Here is a 16,908-nt window from a genome sequence, read left to right on the forward strand (position 1 = left end):
ATTGACTGTAGAAGACGCTCAGAGTCAAGCGCATCAGTGTTTGCGTAGAGTAAATAGGGGCCAGTGCCGCCAGGGTCGCTTCTTCGCGTGCGTTAAAAGAAAGCTCAGGAACGTGTCTCGCTTAAGGAGGCTTCGGAAGGTTCGCCCGAACGGTGGACAGCCCGTTTATTGCGGTAACGTGTTCACAAACAGAGGACCATGCGGACTTCGTGGGTCCTCTTTTCGGTGTTCCTCTGGGTGTTCTGGAGACTGTGGGATGCCTTGGTGCCACTCCACGTTGTCGGAACTGTCCTCGGTTGTGCGTGGCTTATCGGGGCACTGTCCTACGTGCTGTCGCATCTTTTCTGGAAGTACGTCTTCGTGACCAGCGTCAGCAGCGACGGGAAGGCGGTGGTGATCACCGGTGAGTAGATCCAGCGCTCCGTGCGCCAGTGGTGCGTCCGACCAGGTAAAACTGGGTTTACTTGAATGTTCGAGGGCCACTGTGAGCACAGCTCGTCGGATTTATTTCTGCAAGGCATGACCATCCAGAAAATTTGATACATGGCGAGTTAAGTTGAATAGTTGCAATGCATGGCGGCCGACATAGTATGCATGCTCAGATGTGACGGGGAAGCCAATGTCTTGCATGCACTGATTGCACTGCAACATGACGTGCCACCGTCGTACGTGTATTGGAGCACTCAGCGCCAATTCGCTGTCTATATATGCTTTCTTTATATAAGTTTCATGACCCGTATTAGGTGTAGGACGTCGCTCCTATAACCCACTAAGTCTGAAATTAAATGGACTGCCATGAATGTGACAACTTTAGATAATGTTATGTCCAGACGGCTGCAGACTCCATCGAAGGGAAGTCAGTGCAGTAGGGTGGCGTTTTGTACAAAGTAGAGTCAACGTATACTCATTATGAACAGAGAAGTTAAAATCGATTTAACATGCAGTCATTCATGTCACGTATTTAAAATGAACTGACTGACCAGTTCAAAGCACATCAACAAGTTAGCAATTGGCTGCAAGCACTAAAAGAAAGGCAAAACAAGCATTTCACCATCGCTAGCAGAACACACCATGTCCAACATCTTGTTAAGCGTGGTAGCGCCTTCTCAAGAATACTGGGCCATGTGCAGCAGTACTCAGTGCGACGAATTGTAACGCAAGCGGGTAATTTTACCCGCATCATAATGTCCGAAGCTTTTTTTCCTTGCCCCCCACAGGACAGAACTGAGAAAAAAAAACGAATTGCGCCTACAGAAGTTCATTACATAGCGATTGAACATGATAAAGTCAAATGTGGTGGGCGTTACAGTGCCAGTACATGTACGCGAATTGCCGTTTTCCTGTTTTTAAAACACAAGGATGAACTTTCGTCCTTTCATTTGACGTATACGGCACATTAACCAGAAAGCTTGTAATCCATACTATAGGCTCCCTGATCCACGAATTGCGAGAAACTTTATAGGTTACTCTCTGAAGATTACAAGGCATTCGGCCGATGCGGTAGCCTTTCAAATTAATTGCATCGCCCCAGGTAACTTCTAAGCACGACAGAAATAACAAAGAAACGAAATGTTCAGTAGCGTTAGTAAACATGTAACCAATATGTGTTTGGATAATTATTTACAATTATAGGTTAACTTAAACGTTATGGGGCCAAGGAAAATGCAAATGCTTTCTTATGCCCGTCTTTACACCACTTCATTACAGTGCCACTAATCCCTTCCAACTTGGTCAAGTTTCATTCTAAATAAGAAACGTTAATCGTTTTCCACCGAACAAAATGCTTTTTACCCTTACCAAATAATCCGCAAACATTATACAAGGCCCCATTAAAACTGAAGCCATCGTGTAACGTAGTGCAAATCGGTGATGTTATGCAGTACATACAAGCTTAAGTGGAACATTTAAACGATGTGGATGGCCAAATTCATGCAGAAGAGCAATAAATGGCGTTAGTTGGTTCATTTTGAATTCTTTCAAGAATGCACTGACCTACATCCCTAAACGAAGAAATGAGGCAGAAACACAGCTAGCACGCGCTTTGTCCGGTCAACTTGTGTTACCGCCTTCTTCTTTCATGTAGGGCTTTTACGTCAGAGCGTTGTCAAACTAAACCAACTTCCTTCAGTTCTAAGCCCATGACGGGTAGTTTGATTCACTTCGAGTTTGGGCCGTCGGCTAGAATGTATGTGTGTGTGTGTGTGTGTGGGCTGTCATCTCAGTGGGCGTACGACACAGTGTTACGTGCTGAAGACCAAGTCAAGCCATAAGCAGTCAACAAAGAATCTGCGCGTCTCCTTCAATTTATATTATACAACATGCGGTTTCTTTATAAATGTGAAACTCAACTCGCCTTGCCATCAGGTTGCGATACCGGCTTCGGACACCGACTCACGAAGAGGTTGTCACGTGACGGGTTTTTGGTGTTCGCCGGCTGCTTGAGCTCGACGAGCGACGGAGCCAAGCAGCTCAGGGCCTCCTCCAACGTCGAAGTACTGCAGCTTGACGTGACAAAGCAAGAACAGGTGGACGACGCGTTACACGCAGTCAAGAAACACTTGGGTGCCAGGGGTGAGTTCTTGAGTCTTCCGCTAGTGATGAAGCTCAATCACTTGCACGCATGGGGATGGTCCAATTTCCAAGGTCCCTAGGTGTCTCAGATCTTGGGCTGTTGCGCACCTAAGTTTCAAACAGTAGCGTCAACCTTCACACTCAACATTAGACATGCTGAAATAAAGTCGGAAAGGAGGTGCTTGAAAACATGCTTGCACTAAATGTCACGTACTATCGATGAGTTCCCACTAGTTGACACTCTAAATAGAGAATCAACGAACTTAGAAGGCAATGGTTTATTACACGAAGCTGTCTCTTCCATATAAAGGCAACTCGGTGTTAATAGAAAGAAGCATGGTCACTGATCTTCAAATCGAAGAAGGCGGCTATCCCTTTTGAAACGTTCCGCATGTCTTTCCAATAATTTCGTATGCTTCCATATACTCTACGCAGAATCTACATACACTCATAGGAATCATACAGGAAACACACGGAATAATTCGAATGCACACGGAATTTTTAAACAAGGATCCTGCTCTCCCCTGCTCATATTAAGGGCGTCGCAATGTTCTATATTGCCTTCAGGTATGAGCTAAAGTTTGCAAAGGTGCTAAATAAACGACTGTCACGCGTATACACATTGGAAGGACGGGCCCATCTTTCTGCATGCCGCTGCGGCATTCTGCATGCACGAACGCCCGAAAATTGCGAGCGCATATATGGCGGTGACATAAATCTGATCAAGTGTCCCGCGCGTATCGCGTCATAAAGGTTTTTGTGGCAAAATGTATGCGGCAGTATGGAATGGCGAGTTGCACTGAGGGCAATCCAAACGTTCCCATATACCGCCATCGTCATTATTAGACTAAGTCAACTGCGGTACGAAGGCCTGTTCCAGAAAAATTCCAATGTTCTCATGTGCTACGGTACTACTACTTTGTACTACTACTATGAGCTTCGCAGGTCTTTCGAAATCGTCTATGAGCTGTTAGAAGAATTGAGATTTGTGAAATATAGCTGGCACAAAGGCATGATTCGGCCAAAGTTTCAGGCAGAGGCAAGGAGACGTTCGAAAAAAACTATCATTGTTGAAGGCATCATAGTTACAATGAACGCATAGCTAAACATATCTTGTGTTCCACTATTGGTGTTAGTTTCTTATTTCATTTTTCCGATGGTAAACTGCAGAAAAACCAGAGCGACCCACAAAAGCCTTCACCGATGTTTTCACAGCTTGAGCGTTCTTGGATGTCGAACTTATGTTTAGGTCCGGCAACTTGAATGAAGCTCGTAAAGTGCTCAGATGTACTCTGAAATTGCGTAGGTGGCATAGCAGGCCAGAGCATGCTGACTGTTGTTGCTTGCATTAGAGCAGTGAGAGGTAGAAATTTTTGCGCTATGCCTTCGCCATTCTGCTCTCCCAACCATTGGTAGCGTTCTCTCCGCTTTTCCCTTTTCGTTTCTCCCTTTCAAGACCACATGTGAGCGATTTTTTTTAACTTCAGTGCGAAGTAAGCCGCAAAAAATACAATTACTTAGCACCAAACGTTTTACCTTTATAGTAGAGTAAATGAGGGTAGATAAAGATAATCAGTCACACGTCCCGTTGAACTAAAAGGTGCATGAAAGTAGAATGAACGCTCGTATAAAGCGAAGTTGATATCAGACGCGTACGATCACTGCAAAACAGTTCTAACATGCGTACTTCAGAGCGTACGAACACGTCCTTTGGGTACCCAGTGGGAAATGCTCGGAATGTGCGAAGCAGGCATATACCTTATGTCCCACTTAAATTGTGCCGAAATTTAAATATGTGAAAGTGCCACGTACCTGTATATCTCGTCTAAAAGCATAATTCTTATTCTATAATCAACCTTTCGTACAAGAAATTGAGAGCAAACATGACAATGAGAAAATTATAGACCATCCTGAAAAGGTGTCGCGAACTAGTCGTGTGGCGGTTTTCTTGTATTTTGCTGGCTTGCTTCCATGCCTGGAAAAAAATTATGTAGCAATTACTAAGCAACAGAAAGCTGGACCAAATATGTTTTCAGGTCGGCCTACATTTTTCTCATTGACACTTTTGCTCTGAATATACTATTTGAGAAGTTGCCTAAGTAATAATTAACAATTATGTAATTAATGAAGCACAAAATTCAGTGCAACTTGTTCCGAGCGAAGGCAAACATTGCTATGGTTCTTACCAGCTACGTGGCACTTCCAAATTTTCACACGATCAGATTATGCGGACCACATGGTATATCGTGAAAGCAACTTAGATAGTGCAAGATAGGGAATCACAAGTGCAAATATATTACGCGCACACACGCGCTCGCACACAAACACGCGAACAACCACATACACGAACCCAAAGACACACATACGTGCCGCCCATACAACTTCCGGAATAAACAATACACCTTGCATGCACTGCTGCCGTTAGAACAAAGCGAATGCCGCTAAACCTAAAAATAGAGCACGCTTTTTCTGAATTGGCACAAATATTGTAAACGCACCTTGGTGGCTATTGCGGAGACTTTCATACATAGAACTAATTGTGCGGATCAAGCATTCTATACTTATTACTAGTCTTCACAAAAAATAAGTCGCCATAAAAAGCTTCCCAAGTTTTTTTCCCTTTGTTTTTACAAAGTTGAGGGATAATGGCTAAACGAACGAGCTTTTGCTTTTACAGATAAGGTATAAAGGAAATGAAGTTGTTTAACTGCACGTGCATTCTGACAGATTTCTCTGCCACATTCCACCCCCCCCCCCCACGTTTTTTCCTACCAATTAAAATTTCGGTGACTGTTTCCAAAGAGCGAGCCAAACGCCCTGCGTTTTGCACGAGACATTGCAACTGCTTCTTTCTGTGTCATTTTCAATATGCAAAGACATTAGAATGTGCCTCTAAAACTGCCAGAGAGACCGAAAACGTTTTCTACTGTGATAGCCGTTTCTGTCGCTTTAACTTTGTCGATTCAGAGCTGTGGTCGGTTGTGGCCAACGCCGGAGTCCTGAGGAGCGGCCTACTGGAATGGCTGTCGATGGACACCATCGTCGACGTCTTCGATGTTAACGTGTTCGGAGTCCTTCGCGTCACAAAAACTTTCCTTCCCCTTTTGAAGAGAAGCAAAGGCAGGGTCGTCACTGTGGCTAGTCCGCTGGGTAAGTCATCGCAGTTGGCTTAATTATCCAACTGTATTCTGAGTGTATCTTGAGGTTACGTTTTTTTTCATACCTGTGACTTTTGTTCAGCGAAAAGGAGTAGTCGGTGCCATTTAGAGGCACTAATGTCTACACATCATAAAATTCAACATGTGTATAATTGCGGGCTATGATTCTCGGGAAGCATTTCATGATTACCACATCTCGTATGCGTGTGCGACAAGAAGGCCCACTTCAAGCCAAAGGCCACACTGCGATTAGTGCATGTAATAGAACAGTCGCCTTGGACGTATAAAATAATTAAGTGTTTTTCACATTCTCACGGATTCCAGGCACCATCCCTGAAACTAGGTCGACAGCTATCCACATTATGAAAAGAAAAAAAAAACTAAACTACTTTCAGTGCAAAACGAGGGCGCTTATGACGTGTTTACTGCTCTAACATTGCTTCCAGTGCATCCAATCTGCAATGGCATAACCTTCAAGATTTCTCTCTGTCACTCCAAAAAGCCACTGTCTGCGTGCTTAACTGGACATCACCTATTCTCTCGACTGGGAATTTTTATTTATTTGACGGGAAAAAGGTCGACTATTGCTGGGGAAAAACAAACGCCAAAGCTCAGATTCTGAATATCACACGGATACCTCAGCAGTGGTAAGTTAGTGTGACGTCATTGATTTCGAAGGATCTTTTTGGGGGGATTCTGGGTATTTAGCGCGAGTCAGAATTCACTAGATTATGCCGTTGGACACTCGAGAAAGATTCTTGAGAGAGTGCAGTTTTTTCACTAGTGCACATTTACCTAAACATAAGCGGACGCTCTCAAAATCCAGAAAGTTACCGCAAGCTGCCGCTCCTTCAAGACAGCATCGCCCCCTGTTTTAATATTGGAATCTGTTCTGGCTTACCAAAAATTTCAACATCGCGTGAATTGGCCTTATTTTCTTTTGTAGAAGGCTAATTTACTAACACGAACTAATATTATTCTGGTTTTCATTCCACTGACACATAACTGAAGTAGCTGCTCTACGAAGTAGGATGTATCACATTCAATGACAAAAAAGGGGGTCGTCCTCTTATCCTAAGCCAAACATAAAGCTCTCACACATTCACAACTGCAATTGAACTCAGTTTCTAATGACAAACAAATAAACGAGGGCTACTTTCGAGACAAACGAAAGACGCAATACTTTGGCAAAGAACGGTTTTAATCATAAACTGGCAATCATCGTCTGCTCCGCAAAACAGCAGCATTGTGTAGAACGTAAGTCACGAAGCACGGCACTGCACCTCGGCTGCACGGACGCGCGGCAGAAATGGCAACTGCGTCATAATTCGATGGCATCAACCAACGCAATAAAGGCAGACCACGGCTGTGATTTCCCAGCAATGACGAACCGAAAAGACCACCATTTGCTTACGCCCACTATTTTATGTATTCGGCCTTCCTTCGGCTTCCCAGGTCACTTCACGCTGCCCATGCTGGCGTCCTACTGCATGACAAAACACGCCACGGTGTCCATGATGGACGCTCTGCGCCGAGAGTGCATCGGCAAGGGCATCGACGTCGTCACCGTGGAGCCATCGTCTTACAGGTTGTGGCTTTTTTCTATGGCGCCTGTTGGCGCTCAACATAATAGCCCCCTTAGGGCCCGTACATGGTCGCTCCGCACGTCCGTTCCGCCCTCGTCCGGTCGCGTGCGGATAGCTCTCTACTGGCGAGCGAAGAGCGGACGCAAGTTTCCCGTCCGGCCGCCTGCTCGTCTCTCATTGGCTGGTCCGAGGCGGATAGTTCGGCTGTCGTCACAGCAAACATGGCGCGTGCTCGAAGCGAAGTGAAGCGGGGACGCAAGGCCTAGGCTACAGCCGCGTCAGAAACAGTCTATTTTTTTCTCCTTTTTGTGATTTTTACCAGAGATATGTGGCACCCACGGAGATAGTCATCGGAAGAAGCAAGCCGGTGTACGCTTCCAGACCTCATCAGTGCGTGCGATCGCCAACAGAAACAGACGGAGCGCAGGAAGTGTGTGTTGTGTTTACGAGAGCGTCGGAAGAAATATTTCAAGCCGTCGACTTCGTGATTTCTTGTGCCATGCTTCGCGTGTGCGTCGCAGACGAGAACTCCATCACATACACATGTATTCTGAGCAGCACACATCTTCAAGGCGTAGCGAAATAAGTAGCGTCCGATTTGCGCACCCAGCGTACACGTTTGGTTTCTGCTCTGTGTATGCCGATCGTTGCCGCGGTGTGGTGAACGCCAGCCCTTCGCAACTTACCAAAAGTAACGATACGATCAGTAGCGATAAGTTTTTATCGCCTAGTTATCGCTGCCATTCTGCGTGTGCTGTACTGCGTATGAGCCGTTTTGCCGGCTGCGATGCGCCGTGGTGACCGCGACGTTCGAGCTGTGCTCTTGCCGTTATGAAGTGCGTTTGCGAGCTACAAATCATGATATATTTGTGCGATGTGTTGCAGCGTTACTGGGTGTAGAAGTGGTCGTACTACGCGATGTTCGTGTGCTCAGAAGTGAGCTGAGCATAAGTGTTGCCGATTGCGTTTTCTTATGTAGTAGCCCGATAGAGAAGCCCTATCACACCGGCCTTTTCTGCTTCGTACATCCATCATTTGTTTCAGAAGTTGTTACTGCACAGTTAAAGATGCTTCTATCGGTGGGGGGAAATTAGGGAACAACATTATAATTGCATACGTCAAGACGTTCAGCGCTGTCGTGAAATGTGGACGCGCCTGAGAACACTAATGTCATGAATGCAATTAAAATTTCCCGAGACAGTATTAAGAGAACGGTTAAAAAAGAAAACATATGAGAAGGTAAGCACAGCAGCTTGTGAACCCGCTCCTATAATACCTCGACCCGCGTCTGTTTGTAAATGTATGTTTTCTTGCGTTTGTCAATTTTTTTTCTATTTCCCTGATTTCTTTACGTTGGAGTTCTTCTTAGTTATCGCATTTGTGTGTGAATACGTGCCTGTTTCCATGCGTGCTTGCGCTTACCATTATTTCTGTCCTTTTATATTATATTAGCATTTGCTTTTGCTAGTTTTCTTTCAGGAAAGTCATTAGACATTTTCATAAACCAATCTCATTCAAAGCACTAACTCATGTACACGGCAGGGCAGGCCTCTTCCATCTCGTTAAAACCTTTCTCACTGGTCTACCTCGTCTTCTCAGTATGCCTACTCGCTGTGTTTTCTGTCCTTGCTTCTTGTGTTGTTGCTGCAGTGTGATTAACCAACTTGCTCAAAACAGATTTTCATCGCCTATGAAAACAGAAAGGTTTAGAGATAGATTTTCTTAAAAGCGTCATGGGGGTTGCACAGCAACTTAGCCTCTTAGCTCAGTTCATGTTTATGCATCAGTGCATGTGGCAGCTTGCCAGAAGTGCACATGAAAGGGTGCCATATTGTGAAACTACACCTTGCTATGCTGTTGCATTTTTCACGCAATCAGTCTTAGTAAACGGATGGTTTCGCTGCCCATCACATATGATGGCAAAAAAGTTCAACACGAATAACATTGTGCAGTGGGGTGTCATTTCCTGTCTGATGCTTTTGTCGTTGCAAAGACATTTTTCAGTAAATGGAGCCCAGCAAAGCAATGCACTGATAGCTTTTGCAACTTTCACCATTTATTACTTCACAAATGTCATTGTTTGAACCTGGCCGTCGATCACTATGCCGATGGCTTGTGAATTAAATAATTGCCTCAATAAAACACATTCAACTTCACTCAGAATTTTTTAGTACAAACAATGCTAGCAAAGCTATTCAGGGTGAATAATTGTGCTTACATTGGTGTTACTTGCCGTGAGATAAACAAATACAACAATGGCTGCGACATGACTGTGATTTGACGTTCAGACTGCTAATGGTCATTTCAAGCGTGCCCTCGACTACTGCTATTAATAGTTGCCCGACTGAGTATTCTGGGCCTAACTAAGCTAATGATGTTTGATAATTGTTCTCCTATTCACATTACTTGCCTGGGCCAGGTAACCAAAATAAACAATGCCACCACATGAATGTGCGTTTGCATGCAAGCTGCCAACAGTGGCTGTCATTTTCTCATTGAGTGCTGCCGTTTCACAAACAGTGGCGACGACTTGACTGCGCTTTGACGTGCAGACTGCTAATGGTGCCTTTCAAGCGTGCCCTCGACTACTGCTATGAATAGTTACCCGACTGAATATTTTGGGCCTAACTAAGCTAATGATGTTTGATAATTGTTCTCCTATTCGCATTACTTGCCTTGGCCAGGTAACCAAAATATACAATGCCACCACATGAATGTGTGTTTGCATGCAAGCTGCCAACAGTGGCTGTCATTTTCGCATTGAGTGCTGCCGTTTCACCAACAGTGGCGACGACTTGACTGCGCTTTGACGTGCAGACTGCTAATGGTGCCTTTCAAGCGTGCCCTCGACTACTGCTATTAATAGTTACCCGAATTAGTATTTTGGGCCTCACTAAGCTAATGATGTTTCATAATTGTTCTCTTATTCACATTACTTGCCTGGGCCAGGTAACCAAAATAAACAATGCCACCACATGAATGTGTGTTTGCATGCAAACTGCTAAAGTGGCGGTCAATTTCGCGTTGAATACTGCTGTTTCACCTACAATGGCTACGACATAGCTGCGGTTTGAAGTGCAGATGCTGAAGGTGCCTTTCAAGCATACCCCGATGACTGTTATTTCATGGTGTACTTGATGTACACAAACGTGTACAGCTATTATAAAAATTAAAATAGCATTACAACATTGGCTCATGTCATTTAGAACATACTCAAAAATTTTTAGAAGTGGAAACAAAGTTTCCACTTACCATATGCTCATCGGATACAAAGGCTAAACTCTTTGTATCCCAGCTGCAACACATGTTGCCATTAGGAAGAGCTGCACCACAACTTCTGTGCTGTAGTTGGACCCCACTGAAACACGTGTTACATCAGTGCTTTGATACAGCCACACAGATTGCACAACCTGAGGAGCAGTTACCCGCCGTGATTGCTTAGTGGTTGTGGTGTTGGGCTGCTAAGCATGTGGCTACGGGATCGACTGCCAGCCACAGCGGCTGCATGCAGAGGAAGATGATTTACGTATGTAACAGTTACTCATCCCTTGAAATGTGAATGACCCAAACCTTCGCGAGCATATCAGTCGCAACCATCCAGCAGCACAAGTGGGAACACTTGTGCTATCACAAACGAAAACAAGTAGAATAGTACCACCGTCTCAGCTGGTTTGTTGTGATTACCTTGCCTGCAAGTTTCTTGTTTATATTGGATAGGCTTCCTACTTCCTACAAATAGCTTGTATACATATTTGACCTGCACCACAAAGAGCTGATGTGACAAAAATGTGTACACCGTAGTGTTATGTTGCTTTTCATGGTGTCTCAGTTTACTTAATACAGTTTTGAATTTACAGATTGCTTCACATGTTTATAGCTAAACACCACTGAAAACTACTTGCATTGTGACTGCGAGGTCACAACACGAGGATTTGTGTGGTATCCTTCCTGTTCATCGGTGTGTCCTTGCACTATAAATGTAAAATGTCACACCTGCAAACCTGAGCATCCACCCTTACATTTCAAACACTTTTTTGAATGCTCGGCAGTTATGCTTACAAGCACATTGTGACAGCAAATCTACACCACCTTAATTTAAGTGCGATGTAAAGGATTGTTTGTGCATATCCAAGCTGTTCTAGCGTGCCTGCAGGGATACAGCATTGTCCAGTGGCACCGTATAATTCAGGCGTAACAGTGAACTAGTAAACAAAACGGCTGATAATACTAAGCTGACCCATATGTAGGAGCATTATTTTATCTAACCCACACGCAAAGTTGCTTTCAGTGTACTGAATAACCGCAGCTTTGATTTACCAAGTTATATTACTGCACACACAGAGCGCTGAAACAAAGTCTGTACAATGGTGAGAAATGTGCCAAGGAATGAAAGATTACTTGTGATGTGTGGATTTGAATAGCAGATGTGAATGCATACCCAATTCACCAGTATGCATGTTTTCTTTTGGAACAATTTTACATTTGGCACAAAGGCTGAGCCACTGCGGCCTCTTGACTGCAAATTTCTGTGCTCTCACAGTGCTAATGGGAGTATCGTTCATTTGGCTACCCAAATAGTGTATAGGTAATAGAGCACTACAATCTTTCAGTTTTACGCAGAACACCTTGTGCATTATTCACAAAACTGAACCTAAGGAACTATTCGCTGGTTTGTTATGGAAATAAAGAAATGACAATGAATGTTTCCTCGCTTTTTGTGTGGCCCTGTCTTCTGCCCTACGCACTTTCATTTGATTGTCATGTGCATGTTAAAACAGCAACTAAGTAAGAAAAACAAACACAAAACTACTAACTACATCAACCTTTTCACACCACAAGAGGTCACTGAGCTCACTGCTAAGCTACACTTGATAATGTCGGTTTGCTCTCAAATAAATACAGGCACTAGCCAGCTGTTTATGTTATGCTATGCATTTTTCATTTTCCTAAAATATGGCTGTGCATGAGCTAGCAAGGTTGTTACTACATAAATACATAAACAACATGCAGCTCATGCCCAACTAACTCATATAATCTGATTAGAGCTTAATTTTTATAAGTAGAGTAATCAAAATAGAACACGCATGTATGATGCCGACAGTATCAAAGAATCTCAAGTCGAACATCCTTGTTTGGTGCCATGGGTGAGAGAGGGAGCATGCCTGTCAAGGTACTGCTTAATTTTGTGTGCTTTGGTAATGTTTGTACATTGTTGAAATGTTAAATTAGGTATGTTAAGTAGTAAGCTGGCAACATATTGGGTAGCCAGGCTGGCAAGAAAGAATGCAATTGTTTGATTTCACTCAAAATAAGTTTTCCTATCAGCAATGTAAATTATATGCTTTCAAATAAGTACTCCCCTTGGAAACATATCTCATGAGTATGCAGATATCTGCATAAGGTCACCGCTATACACACGTATTGCTTTAAGCCAGTCATAATGAATTGTAGATTCACTGCTTAGCCTTCAATTCCTTGCTGCATGAAGTTAACCACTTATGCATAACTTTTTTTTTTGCACGCGGTGAGAACTTCAGTCATCGCTGAGCAAATAATTTAAGGAAAAGGCATTCCATGAATCCAACTGCTTTAAGCACTCTCTTAAAATTGGCAGAGTGAAAAAAAAAAGCACGAGCAAGCGTGTCAGCAAGCTGTACTCGGAGCCTCACACGCGTGCTCAGTGGTAAAAAGGTGCGTCTTGGCGACCTACGCAAATGCATTCCGCGACAGATGTGCGTGTGTTCCGTATTCTTGCAAGCTGTCACTAGCACTACAGAAACCGCGCCACCGCGCTTCCGGCGACACTATCAGTTTCGCGTGACGTAGAACGCATCACGTTGGATAATTAGAGAGGTTTTGTTCAACCAGCCAAGGCAGCGTGCACTGAAAGTAATCATCCGAGAATACGTCGCGTGCTGCGACGTGATGCGATTGCAATACATCTGTAAAAGGTGGCGCAGATAAGACGACTGTGCAATGTTTCGAAGAAGGATGACGGTGCCAATGCAACACATACGGCTGAAGAACACAATGTGGCAGCCTAGAGTCGCATTTTCACCGGAACGCGGAAACTTGAAATCAGATCTGCAAAAATATGCCAGTGTCGTCTGCTGTCAAAGGTCGTTGCCAACCTTGAACACCTTTGCTCCGCCGAACGGTTGCCAGCTGTGAACAGGCCGCGTCGCCCAATAGGAGTGCGCGTGCGTTCCGGTCGTGCGGATTGAGCGTGCATCGAATTTTGCGACACCTTCCGCCTTTCGGGCTTCCGCACGCGGCCGGGCGAGGGCGGAACGGACGGGCGGAGCGACCATGTACGGGCCCTTACACAATCTCCGCGATTGCTAGAAATGTTAGTGCGAAGATCGTCCTAAATCCATCATCATCATCATCATCATCATCATCATCATTATCATCCTTATCCCCACTGATAAGCGACACCCTTTCCCAGTGATATCCAGCTACCAGGCTAGCTTTGCTCCACCAACACCCTTCGATCGCACCAAAACGAGCAAGTTGGGCATGCGTGCGCATGTGCGCATGTTTGTAAACCTATGTGTCCTTCTGTATGTTCGTAAGACCACTGTGTATATGATGAATCTAGAGTAGAATACCAAGCCGTGTGACATACAAACATCTTCATCTTTCATTAATGACAATACCTCTCTTCTCTCTATTCGATGCCTGCGAATTCGAGTAGCTCATCACTCCACCAATCTCTTCCGTGACTCTTGAACCGCATTTTCCTTCACTTGGCACTCACTGACTTACATTGCATACGCAACTCATAATTTTAGCTTTGATACGAGCTATAGCATGTAATAGCCAGAAAGTATCACATGTGTTCTATTTTTTAAAAAAAAGGGTATTCATTGGTCATATGCTCTATGCAGATATCTTGTTATGGCGCATAATCTCGCTAAATCTGGAACTGCTATTCATGTTAGTCCACACTTAATTACCTCCCTAACTGCCGTCTTCGTTTTTTAACATGCCTAAACATATCTAAATTTCAACATACTTGTAAACCAGGAAGTGCTTTGTCGGCGGCGTTAACACTAAGATAACAGGCACAGAATTCTGAACTTGGCATTTTCTTAACTTTAATAAAATTCTAAAGCGTTTAAATCATGCAAGAAAAATGACACGTGTCAAAGCGCCCTATGCCTACATATACCCGTATCAACCTTATGAAGTATTGGCTGTGACACCCGGAAGGTGGATGCGTCATAATGGAATCATTGGCGGGCTCTATTACGGCTATCCCTGAGACTGCATTTTACGAGCACAACGAGCAGACTTCCAATATCTATGTATTTGATAGCAATGCTATCAATCGCAGCTTTGTTGCTACACGAAGTCTGCAGGTATTGCACTTCCTCACAAAGCCACGATAATGTCAGCGGTGAAAGGCACGGTATTTCGAGACCTAGCAAAGATCTAGCAAAAGAGGGCGTAGTTGTAGGACCTTAGAATAATCTTTGCTCATGATCTATTGGAAAAGACTGCAACGTGTCAATTCACACGGTATATGGGACACTTAGGCGTCTTTCATGTCGGCCCTTGTGAACATTCCCATGTAACACTTATATTCAGTCTAGTTAAGTTTTACCCTGACGATGAGCAAAACGTGAACAAGGTGAACGCAGGAGCCAACGTTTCGACAAGTAGACTTGTCTTCTTCAAGCCACTTGTCGCCTTGAAGGCTTGAAGAAGACAAGTCCACTTGTCGAAACGTTGGCTCCAGCGTTCACCTTGTTCACGTCTTGCTCATCGTCTTGAATTTCCATCTCCCGCATTCCCCTTCTTTACCTACTGTTAAGTCACTTACGCATCTCGCTTTTGTCTTCTCAAAAGGACAGCAATGTTCACAATGATCTCTACAACGAACGCCATCATGCGGGAGTTCGAGAAGCAGCCAGCAGAGGTCGTCGCCGACTACAGCCTTGAGGAGGTCGAACAGTGGACCGGGACTACAGGGGGCATATTTGACGCTGGCGTCAGGGAAGACCTCGAGGAAGCCGTCGACCTCATCGAGAAAGCCGTCAGGGAGACTTACCCAAAGGCTCGGTACCGGTCCCCCTGGAGCCTCGGTCGACTCTACGTGTCCTGCATGTCCTCGCTGCCCAGCGAAGCAGCAGACGTCATCGTCCACATTACGCGGCAAGTCCAGCTCAGGAGGAAGTGGAAGAATGCTGGACGCTTTAAACTATGAGCGTAGTACATGAGCGAAGCGAAGTACCATCGCCGAAGGTTCGATCTCAGCAGTAGGCTAACGTATACTCTTTTTAAGGGACACTGAATATAAGCATTTAGCTTATCCTCACGTAATATTTCTCGATAAGCTTGGCAAACAGAGTATACACATCGACACAAGAAAAATACAAACGCATGCGTTGTGCAGTTGTCGACTCTCCTTGCCATGTTAAACAAAAACAAACAGCACACCTCAGAACTCTCGTGTATGTTTCATGACTTGAATTGTACTTTGCGAAAAAAAATGTTTTTAGATCTCGCAACAAAAAAAGGTAGTAAACGGTCACGCCATTTCTTGAATTTTGTGCTTTATCCCCCCCCCCCAAAAAAAACCATAGAACTTAAAAGTTATTCGCACATGGTGGCTTCAGTGGAAATTCACGTCAGAACTTTAATTGAGCTAACGACATTTTTGCATTTTTTTCTTTTAAATAAACGTTTTGATATATATATTATGTGAATTTTTACGGAAACCACCATACAGCAATGGATGACTTCGTTTCTACATACCACACCACACAATTGCGAAACCTCTCCCTTGAGGTCTCGTAATTTTGATAGTTATTCAGAACCTTAAAGAAAACCAGAGTAATTGTTTAGAAAAAAACATCAACGAAATCTTTTTGAAGTGATTCACATGCCACAAACCACGGTCTTCCACACACCATAGTTTTTATTTAATTTTGAAATTGGGAATGTTTCATGTGGACACCCAGTATTACTGCGCCATTCAATGACTAAAGCTGATCATAGCAGCTCCCACGTTCATGACGAAGTTCTTTCCCAGAAATTTCAGAACGGCCGTCCGCAAATAAGTGTCATGAAATATAACATTCACAGTGATTCCATTTCATCTTAATTCTTCCCACATGGTTAAATATGAAAAGAGCAAACCAATATCAGCACTCAAGACAGAAAGTGATGTAATTTGACTGGCTTGGCCATGCAGGGACTGCGTAGTGGCGCCTGTGCGATTTCATTACAGGCCCTGCACGGTGTGGTAAAGCTTTTAGGTGGGCCTGAAATCATGACGCACCCGCGATTAACCGTCCGCCTTAGAGCGCCCTACGTATGCTTAGAACATTGTCCAATCAGCTGAAGCGCCCCGCGGGACCTTGCTATTGCAGTCAGTGATTCGTCCTTAAGGAGAAACTGACAATTTTGACTTCTCTTGTTACTATGGCGGACTTGCCAGTTCCTTGTTTTGTTGCCTCAGATACTGACTACAGTTTCGGCCTATAGAGGTATCTTAGTTAACGTCTCATCCATTCTCACCATTCCATGCCCCTCCTTCTGTAGTAAACCTTTAAATTTGTTCGCTATCACTAGCCTTGATATCT

At 44.2% G+C, this 16,908-nt stretch overlaps 1 protein-coding gene across 2 annotated transcripts; it reads left to right on the top strand.

Annotated features, from left to right (window-relative positions):
- The first annotated feature begins 38 nt into the window (after nt 1–38).
- On the top strand, nt 39–15,854 carry LOC135919690 (retinol dehydrogenase 7-like). Of its 2 annotated transcripts, XM_065453539.1 has the most exons (5): nt 39–403; nt 2,365–2,571; nt 5,539–5,721; nt 7,185–7,317; nt 15,170–15,854. In XM_065453539.1, exons 1-5 carry the CDS (start codon nt 199–201, stop codon nt 15,525–15,527), a joined length of 1,086 nt encoding a protein of 361 aa, XP_065309611.1. In that variant the 5' UTR covers nt 39–198; the 3' UTR covers nt 15,528–15,854. The 2 variants fall into 2 exon arrangements, with proteins under 2 accessions (XP_065309611.1, XP_070383376.1); XM_070527275.1 differs by lacking the exon at nt 7,185–7,317 and having other exon boundaries at nt 15,175–15,854.
- Nucleotides 15,855–16,908: the final 1,054 nt, after the last annotated feature.

This window comes from Dermacentor albipictus, chromosome 10, assembly GCF_038994185.2.
Source record: "Dermacentor albipictus isolate Rhodes 1998 colony chromosome 10, USDA_Dalb.pri_finalv2, whole genome shotgun sequence".
NCBI classification, from domain to species: domain Eukaryota; kingdom Metazoa; phylum Arthropoda; class Arachnida; order Ixodida; family Ixodidae; genus Dermacentor; species Dermacentor albipictus.